Source organism: Petromyzon marinus, chromosome 4 (genome assembly GCF_048934315.1).
Source record: "Petromyzon marinus isolate PM22_M1 ecotype Great Lakes invasive population chromosome 4, UKy_Petmar_22M1.pri1.0, whole genome shotgun sequence".
In the NCBI taxonomy this organism is placed as follows: Eukaryota; Metazoa; Chordata; class Hyperoartia; order Petromyzontiformes; family Petromyzontidae; genus Petromyzon; species Petromyzon marinus.
This window is the reverse complement of record NC_133670.1, coordinates 3,250,408-3,261,050: the sequence shown is the minus strand read 5'-3', so window position 1 is coordinate 3,261,050 and position 10,643 is coordinate 3,250,408. Positions and strand designations below refer to the sequence as shown.

The 10,643-nt window shown below is 46.7% G+C and overlaps 1 protein-coding gene across 1 annotated transcript; it reads right to left on the bottom strand.

The window, feature by feature from the left end:
- Positions 1-326: 326 nt before the first annotated feature.
- LOC142906565 (pre-miRNA 5'-monophosphate methyltransferase-like) lies at positions 327-5,030 on the bottom strand. The gene is given in 3 exon segments (XM_076054690.1): positions 327-1,322; positions 1,324-1,602; positions 4,679-5,030. Coding segments are annotated over 3 exon segments (978 nt in total). The 5' UTR covers positions 5,021-5,030; the 3' UTR covers positions 327-965.
- Positions 5,031-10,643: the final 5,613 nt, after the last annotated feature.

The following is a 10,643-nucleotide window of genomic DNA, read 5'->3' as shown; positions in this document are numbered from 1 at the left end:
TTTGCGATGGCCAACCCGAAGATTTTTTTTTCAGCAATCAAATCCCGCTTGTCTAACTTTTCACCCTTAACTGCTGAAACATATCTATCAAACAGAGCATTGCACGCTAGTTGCCACTCGGTCGTGGTGATATCGCAACGGCATTTATGTCAGTCTGAGTGCACTCTGCAAACCGTGCATATAGACAACACAACAAAGATATTTATGGAGCGGAGGGAGCTCACTGGACAGGAACATGGGATGGATTGCCTCCATACCAGATGTTGTGGTTAATGGGAGGATGAATGGCAATTATGACTTCACACAATTACAATGCACCCATCAACTATTTACAATGTTCAGATTTTATTTCACTATAAATATAAAAGTGGCGTATCCAAAACATTTACATGTGCATTTCAATAAGATTTCAGATGCACGTGGAAATCCAAAGGAAACAGGGACATAGTTCACCTTTACAAAGCAGCCTCCACTGTCACATCATGAGCTGCCTTAAATTATTTGAGGAAAATCGCATGTGAAGAGGAAATATTTCTGTGTCTTCCATGGGCTGGGTTTGATATAATTTTCAAAATGCCTCCTCCAAACAATGATTTGAAGTTGGTGATATTCATTTTCCATTTTATGAGATGCTGTTGTCCCATTTATTAAAAAAAAAACATTCATTCCCTTTATCATAAATGATTCTGGTTGGGTCCTTCAAAACTGACAACTCTTTTTGCATACAATTTTATTTTCAAAGGTACAAAAAAGGTACGTTTTGCATTGTTGTCATTTTATATATATAATATTCTGATAAATTATAACACGTTTTCAACAACATGCTGCATTTACACGCACGACGAGAAAACAACGTACCATCAACAAATAAAGGTGTTAAAAACTGACAAACACTTAACATTTCCGACCACGAATTCTCTCCAAATAGGCAACAGATCCTCGAAGGCCACAGCAGCAACGCAGTTTCAATCGGTACTTTTGTCAATGCATCCCAAGGCCACTCCCGTTCGTCCAAACAGCAGCAGGGACCGCCCCCACTCGGTGCTGCCCAGGCTGGACAGCAAGCGCATGTCTCCCTCCTCTCCCAGCAAGGCGGCCAGCTCATCGGCCTCCGCGCGGCCGCCACCGCCGCCAGCCCCACGCAGGAGCCGCAGATCCGGCAGGAGGGGGAACTCGGCCAGCCCCAGACGGCGCAGGCGGCGCGCGGCCGCTCGGTAGCACCTCCACGGCTGCGGCTCGACCAACAGGAAGGTGGCGGTGCGCGCGGCGGCCGCGAGGAAACGCCGCAGGCCGGCATCGCCGTGGTGCAGGTGAATCCACATCCGTCACCGACATGCACAGGCACAGGTCAAAGCGCGCCCGGCCGTGGCGTCGCAGGAAGGCGTCCAGCGCGGCGTCTCGTGCTGCGGTGTCCATGAAGTCAAACGTCTCGTAGGCGATGACCTCCGGGTGAGGATTGTCGCCCCGCGCACGCTCCACCAGATCGGCGTCCAGGTCGCACGCCAGCACAGACAGCGGCAGCACGCGGGCAACCTGCCCAGAGCTTCCACCCTCGGGCTGGTCCAGCCCCGTCAGGTGCCAATACACAGCCACCGTCAGCTCCTGCGAGAAAACACGAGGACACCGGTGGCAGGTTTGTTTATTTGCTGGAGGATGTGGTAAAAAAACAGACGTGATGCGAGGATGGAGTACTTCATGATTCATAATGAAAATAAGTTAATACCTCAGTGGGCTTTGCCTGGTAGGATGGGGATGGTTTAGTTTTATTTGTATGTGTTTGGGTGATTTGTTTACCTCTCTTGCACTTTGCACTACTATCATATGTTGTATTTTTTGTTGTTGTAACGTTCTTACCCTCCCCTACTGGACATCTGTAAAAAGAGCTTTATCCATTGTTTTTTTCGGTAAAGTCACGTATGTAGAAATACAATAAAATTATATTAAAACAAAAAACAATCACGACGTTTCGATCACAACGCAAGCGATCTTCATCAGGTGTCAAGAACAAATCACGGAGGTAAATACAACAAAAAGATGAGAGACGAGAATTCAACAAACCTAAAAAAACATTATGTGAAGCACATCCCGTCAGGCCAACAACACAGTTAGACACTTCCTGGCGGACCACGAATTTCAGAAGAGTGTTAAATTTCGTGTTCAACCTTTGGATTGCACATACCAGCATAGATAGAATGAAAAATACGAGGTACACGGTCAGTAGAAATACATATACAAGTCCACCAACAGGTAAGGAGGGAGGAAAGACGGACAGGGATGCAGAGAGAGAGGGGGGGGAGGGATGAACAGAAGCTTAAATAGGAAATACGGTTGGAGAGGGGGAGGGCCAGAGCGAGAGCGGCAGCTCAAACACGCACATCTTACACAGACAAAACGGCAGCTCAAAAAAGGACCACCTCTTGTAAATACAAAACGGCAGCTCAAAAAATGACCACCTCTTGTAAATACAAAACGGCAGCTCAAAAAAGGGCACATCTTACACGTAATTACAACGGTAACTTCCCCGTAGAAGTGTGATAATAAAGTATTAAAGCTTTCGTGACTGCATAAAATTACTCATTGTTTTTTTCGGTAAAGTCACGTATGTAGAAATACAATAAAATTATATTAAAACAAAAAACAATCATGACGTTTCGATCACAATGCAAGCGATCTTCATCAGGTGTACACTAACACACTACCACACAGTGACTAGTACACATCCACACTACCACACAGTGACTAGTACACCCCCACACTACCGCACAGTGACTAGTACACTACCACACTACCACACAGTGACTAGCACACTACCACACTACCACACTGTGACTAGTACACCCCCACACTACCACACTGTGACTAGTACACTACCACACAGTGACTAGTACACTACCACACTACCACACTGTGACTAGTACACTACCACACTACCACACAGTGACTAGTACACTACCACACTACCACACAGTGACTAGTACACTACCACACTACCACACAGTGACTAGTACACTACCACACAGTGACTAGTACACTACCACACTACCACACAGTGACTAGTACACCCCCACACTACCACACAGTCACTAGTACACTACCACACTACCACACTGTGACTAGTACACCCCCACACTACCACACTGTGACTAGTACACTACCACACAGTGACTAGTACACCACCACACTACCACACAGTGACTAGTACACTACCACACTACCACACAGTGACTAGTACACTACCACTACCACACAGTGACTAGTACACTACCACACTACCACACAGTGACTAGTACACCCCCACACTACTACACAGTGACTAGTACACTACCATAGTGACTAGTACACCACCACACAGTGACTAGTACACTACCACACTACCATAGTGACTAGTACACTACCACACTGTGACTAGTACACTAACACACTACCACACAGTGACTAGTACACTACCACACAACCATAGTGACTAGTACACCACCACACAGTGACTAGTACACTACCACACTACCATAGTGACTAGTACACTACCACACTACCACACAGTGACAAGTACACCCCCACACTACCACAGTGACTAGTACACTACCACACAGTGACTAGTACACCCCCACACTACCACAGTGACTAGTACACTACCACACTACCACACAGTGACTAGTACACCCCCACACTACCACACAGTGACTAGTACACTACCACACAGTGACTAGTACACTACCACACTACCACAGTGACTAGTACACCCCCACACTACCACACAGTGACTAGTACACTACCACACAGTGACTAATACACTACCACACTACCACAGTGACTAGTACACTACCACACAGTGACTAGTACACCCCCACACTACCACACAGTGACTAGTACACTACCACACAGTGACTAGTACACCCCCACACTACCTCACAGTGACTAGTACACCCCCACACTACCACACAGTGACTAATACACTACCACACTACACAGTGACTAGTACACTACCACACTACCACACAGTGACTAGTACACTACCACACTGTGACTAGTACACTACCACACAGTGACTAGTACACCCCCACACTACCACACAGTGACTAGTACACTACCACACTACCACACAGTGACTAGTACACTACCACACTACCACAGTTACTAGTACACTACCACACTACCACACAGTGACTAGTACACTACCACACTGTGACTAGTACACCCCCACACTACCACACAGTGACTAGTACACTACCACACAGTGACTAGTACACTACCACATAGTGACTAGTACACTACCACACTACCACACAGTGACTAGTACACTACCACACAGTGACTAGTACACTACCATACTACCACACAGTGACTAGTACACCCCCACACAGTGACTAGTACACTACCACACAGTGACTAGTACACCCCCACACAGTGACTAGTACACTACCACACAGTGACTAGTACACTACCACACTACCACAGTGACTAGTACACTACCACACTACCACAGTGACTAGTACACTACCACACTACCACAGTGACTAGTACACTACCACACAGTGACTAGTACACTAACACACTACCGCACAGTGACTAGTACACTACAAGACAGTGACTAGTACACTACCACACTAGAGAGTTTCAGAACCTTCCCCAGCGGTCGACGTCGTCAGCCCCGTCCGTGGTAACGTGGAGTTGCGCTCACCCCGCTGTTGCAGCCCACGTCCAGGGCGAGGAACGGCGGCGCGGACTCCGGCAGGAGCCGCCTCAGAAGCTCGCGGGGCAGCAGCGCGACGCGTCGAGCCGGGGGGTTGAAGGCCGCGTAGTTGATGAAATTCCCGTGGGGAGCCGCGCCTGGCTCCCTCTTCCTCGGGGCCCCGGGCGCTGCCATTTCCTCCCCGCCGTCCTCCTTCATCTCCTCCTCGTCCTCCTCTTTCCTCGCCTCCATCCGTGTGGAGGCCGTAAGCGAGGAGGCTGTCAGGCGGGATCGGCACAAGCAAAAGGAGGGGAGCGGGAGGCGCGAGTGTGTGGAGGCACAGTCAGCCATGTTACGTGGGGAAGTAAACACTGTGGAGACAGAGTCAGCCATGTTACGTGGGGAAGTGAACCCCGTGGAGGCAGTCAGCCATGTTACGTGGGGAAGTGAACACCGTGGAGGCAGTCAGCCATGTTATGTGGGGAAGTCAACACCGTGGAGACAGAGTCAGCCATGTTATGTGGGGAAGTAAACACTGTGGAGACAGAGTCAGCCATGTTATGTGGGGAAGTCAACAACGTGGAGGCACATTCAGCCATGTTATGTGGGGAAGTCAACAACGTGGAGGCACATTCAGCCATGTTATGTGGGGAAGTGAACACTGGAGGCAGTCAGCCATGTTATGTGGGGAAGTCAACACCGTGGAGACAGAGTCAGCCATGTTACGTGGGGAAGTCAACAACGTGGAGGCACAGTCAGCCATGTTACGTCGGGAAGTGAACAGCGTGGACACAGTCGGCGACGTTCCAAATACATAAAAACACTGGGGCGCGTAAAGGGGACAGCGCTCACAGTCCAACAAAGACAAAGATCCCCCGTGTAGCCTGTGACAGACTGTTGGGGCAAGTGTTGTTAGCGAGTGGCAGCACCGATTAAGATCGACACTGTGGCACACGACGGGGTGGTTGGCCAACACCACGCCCGGCCGCCTTTGTCTCCCCCAGTGGCGATGTTTACTACACACCGCGCACCAGGTACTCATTTGAGGCTGAGTCGACCGAGGGGGAAGGGGGGCCCAGGACCGGTTCAGATAATCGCCGTGAGCGGGATTCGAACTCGTGTTGTCGGGGTTCGGAGCGGAGTGCGCTAACCGCTGCGCCACCGCTCCCCCCACCACACACGCGCACAGCAACTCCAGAGAGCGACTTTTGGGTCAGAGGTAGCCGCATTGCACTGGGGCCGTCCATAAATGACGTCACGCACCTAGGGGGGGGCGGGGGGGGTCAGACATTTGTGACGATGTGTGACGATGGGGGGGGGGTTGAGAAATGTGACGTCACCTCAAAATGCGCAACTTTAAATAAATATAGACGACACGTTCTACTTAATTAAATAGACTTTTTAATAAATGTTTTCTCCTACAACATCAGAGTGCAGCGCCACATTAAATACGCACTACAATGACAATAGTTTAAAGCGATTTGAAGCATGTTTTATATGTTTGGGGAGGGGCGGGGCACAGCTCTGTGACGTCATATTTGATGGGGGGGGGGTCTGACTTTTGTGACGCCGCGTGACGATGGGGGGGGTCAAAAATCGCGTGACGTCATTTATGGACGGCCCCTTTGGCACCGTGCGTCGCTGAATCATTGCTCATCGGAGTGCCAGCTGTATGACAACGCGACGTGGCACGCAGTGCCAACTTACACCTGTCAACCCCTAACCATTGCCTCTCTTATTACAGACCAATTCAGACCTTATTGGTCACCCTGTGCCCCTTACAAATCTCAACGTTCATCCTACAAAGTCCCATCACAAGGGGAGAAACACAAAACATTGTTTTGCCCGTTATAAAACGGCTGTAGTAAGCCGTATGGACCTGAAAAATCAATTTCCCTGTACACGAATACGGAAATTGAAAGGCATTTTATTACAAAAAACAAACATCATTAAAATTCACACAAACACTATAGTATTATAGTAGTTCGAAAATTAGACTGTGGAAAATAGTCATGTGTAATGATGAAAAATACTTGAAGATAACATTTATCATTATCTTATTGCAATATATGAACGTGTAATGGCAAATTAAAACGATGCGATACAATTTGACAATCCTTTACAGCGATACACTTAATCCAATGAAGTTGAATGTAAACGCTGAAACACGTACATATTAGTGAACATAGCGTGGATAGAAGAAACTGATTTAACTAAATATCCACACAATTAAAACATCAATGAAGCAGGTTGTTGGAATGGATGCTCCAGGCGCCACTCTACGCGTGAGTGGTGCCAGTGGACTGAGAGGCCGTGCCAGGAGTCGCTGTCGCTGGCTGCTCAATGACCACCACCCTCTCGGCCGCTGCAGGGAGGGCGCGGCGCTGAGCCTTGAACTTCAGCTTCCCGTCTTCAGTCAAGCAGCAGCTCACGCTCTGCGGGTCCACGTCCCTGGGCAGCTGCGTCTCCCTGTGGAACTCCTGGCAGCTGTGGCTGTAGCTGCCGCTGCTGACTTCTCCGCTCTTCACCTCGCGTCGTCCGGCCACCACCAGCTTGTCTCCAGACACATTCACGGCCAGGTCCTGGCCGTGTGGCTGCTGAGCTGATCGACTCCACGGAAGATTCTCTCCATCCTCTCGATCTCGCTCCTCATGTCTCGCTGCAGCTGCTGGAAGAGACTTTCACCGCGGGGGTTCCAGACCGGCCAGCCTGGCCAGACGCTCCTCTCCATCACGTGCATCGCAGGGAAGTAAACACTCAGGGCCATGCTTGTTGATGTGCTTCACAGTGAGGCTCGCTTCAGCTGTGAGCGCTGCTCCCTCCTCCGCCGATGTTCTGCCAGTGCAGCTACAGGAGCTGCTTTTATAGCCCTGGCAGTAGCTACGAGCAGATGCCAGGGGGAGCCAGAAGCGTCCAGAATGACGCAGCTGCTCCCAGGGGCTTCCTCCATCTGCACAGAATCTAGAGCGTGACTCGTGTCTCAGGCTGCAGTTTGTGAGCAGTTTACTGCCATTGAATTCACTCAGCACTCATAATGAATGTAAAACAGAGTGATGTGCTCTTCTATATTTAACTGAAATTACTACACTTTGAAGGGTGATACAAACCGAAACTTAAATTCTCGCTTACACAGCACAATGACATCATCAGCCTTATCAGGAAAGACTGAGTCACACAAAAACAACGAATGTCCCTTACATTTAACTTTATTAATAAAAAACTATCAATTCTGTACAATGGTTATTTTTAAAATATACGTAATGTTATGGTTTGATACTTACACATTGGCAGGGTGAACTAAATGCTATTGTAGTGAACTTGTCACAAACTGCAGCCTGAGACACGAGTCACGCTTTCGATTCTGGATGGATGATGTAAGCCCCTGGGAGCAGCTGCGTCATTCTGGACGCTTCTGGCTGCCCCTGGCATCTGCTCGTAGCTACTGCCAGGGAATATGCTATTCTGTAATTTTATTTTATTATTTCTTATTTCTACGTGACTTTACCGAAAAAACCAAAGAGCAGTTTCTTCTATCCACGCTATGTTCAGTAATATTTACGTGTTTCAGCGTTCACATTCAACTTCATTGGATTAAGTGTATCGCTGTAAAGGATTGTCAAATTGTATCGCATCGTTTTAATTTGCCATTACACGTTCATATATTGCAATAAGATAATGATAAATGTTATCTTTAATTATTTTTCATCATTGCACATGACTATTTTCCACAGTCTAATTTTCGAACTACTATAATACTATACTGTTTGTGTGAATGGTAAATGATGTTTGTTTTTTGTAATAAAATACCTTTCATTTTCCTGCAAGAGTTGCAACTGTTCTTTTTTTCTACATTGTGTTTGTTTCATCGTTACTGTGGACCAGAGTTCTGGACACAGAATTCCCCAAAACTAAGACAACCGGTAACGCGGCCTCATTGCTCCCTGACCATGACAACTCCCAAGGTGCCAGGCTCACGCCGTCGGCCCTGCCGAGTCACTCGGCACTCAGAATCTGGGATTGACTTGCAATGATCTAAGATCAATCTTACCACTTCACATTTCACTTGTATCATCCTTCAATTGGTAGTAAATCCTTCGCTAAGGAATTGGTCCTCAAATCGTGGGGACAAGCGTACCACAGAAAAATTAGTTGCCATTTAATGTTTGCGACACAGAGAATGTAAATAGTTACATGACAAAATCGCTGCTGTAGCAGTGTAAGTCACGCTGCTATTAACATATTCTATGTCTCGAGTTTCCTGGCTGGCTGCTGGCTGTGCTTCTCTCCACCCCAACAATAACTCCGTTGTTAGTGGGTGCAGGAGACAATAGGGACACCAACAAGGTGGGAATAACCGGAACAGTATTTGAAGACTGACACGGTTCATTTAAAATTGCACTTTGAATGTATGCGCCAATTAACGTAATTCATTTTGACAAAATAACTTGTTTTATCCTAGACAATTAGAAACTAAACCTTAAGACATTAAACTAGTACAATTAAAATGTACGATTCATTGTAAAGTTAGCAAAATAAATAAATGATCTAATTCATATACTATATTCTTGGTTCTTTCGGTGAAGTCACGTAGAAGGGAAACAATAAAATCATATTTTTCGATTTGAAGCTTTCGTGACTGCAAGGATTCATCTTCTTTGGTTCTTTCGGTAAAGTCACGTAGAATGAGAATAAAATAATAAAAAAACACAATAAAATTCTCACGACGTTTCGGCCACAACGCAAGCGGCCGTCTTCAGGTGAAAGGTACAGAACTGTCGGGACGACAGAGCTTCAATGAACGATGTTAAGATTCGTAGCGACTTTTATGCTGGTTGGGAGAAGTGAGGCACCTTGACAAAGGGTTTTACATATCAATAGCTGAAGGATTAGCATGTGACTGGTCACGGAAATGGCTATGTTAAAGTCAAAATCTACACATCCACAGAGGCAACTAGTAATTTAGCATTGAAATAGCTAAGGGATCAGCTTGTGCAAATAGCTGAGGGATTAGCTTGTGAATGGTCACGGAAACGGCTATGTTAAAGTCAAAACCTACACATCCACAGAGGCAACTAGTAATTTAGCATTGAAATAGCTAAGGGATTAGCTTGGGACTGGTCACAGGAATGGCTATGTTAAAGTCAAAACCTACACATCCACAGAGGCAACTAGTAATTTAGCATTGAAATAGCTAAGGGATTAGCTTGTGCAAATAGCTGAGGGATTAGCTTGTGACTGGTCACAGAAATGGCTATGTTAAAGTAAAGACCTACACATCAACAGAGGCAACTAGTAATTTAGCATTGAAATAGCTAAGGGATTAGCTTGTGACTGGTCACAGAAATAGATGTTAAAGTAAAGGCCTACACATCCACAGAGCTTCAATGAACGCTGTTAAAATTCGTAGCGACTATTAAGCTGGTTGGGAGAAGTGAGGCACCTTGACAAAGGGGTTTACATATCAAATAGCTGAGAGATTACTTTGTGATTGGTCACGGAAATAGCTATGTTAAAGTCAAAACCTACACATTCACAGAGGCAACTAGTAATTTAGCATTGAGATAGCTAAGGGATTAGCTTGTGACTGGTCACAGGAATGGCTATGTTAAAGTCAAAACCTACACATCCACAGAGGCAACTAGTAATTTAGCATTGAAATATCTAAGGGATTAGCTAGTGCAAATAGCTGAGGGATTAGCTTGTGACTGGCCACGGAAATGGCTATGTTAAAGTCAAAACCTACACATCCACAGAGGCAACTAGTAAGTTAGCATTGAAATAGCTAAGGGATTAGCTTGTGACTGGTCACATAAATAGATGTTAAAGTAAAGGCCTACACATCCACAGAGCTTCAATGAACGCTGTTAAGATTCGTAGCGACTTTTAAGCTGGTTGGGAGAAGTGAGGCACCTTGACAAAGGGGTTTACATATCAAATAGCTGAGGGGTTAGCTTGTGACTGATCACGGAAATGG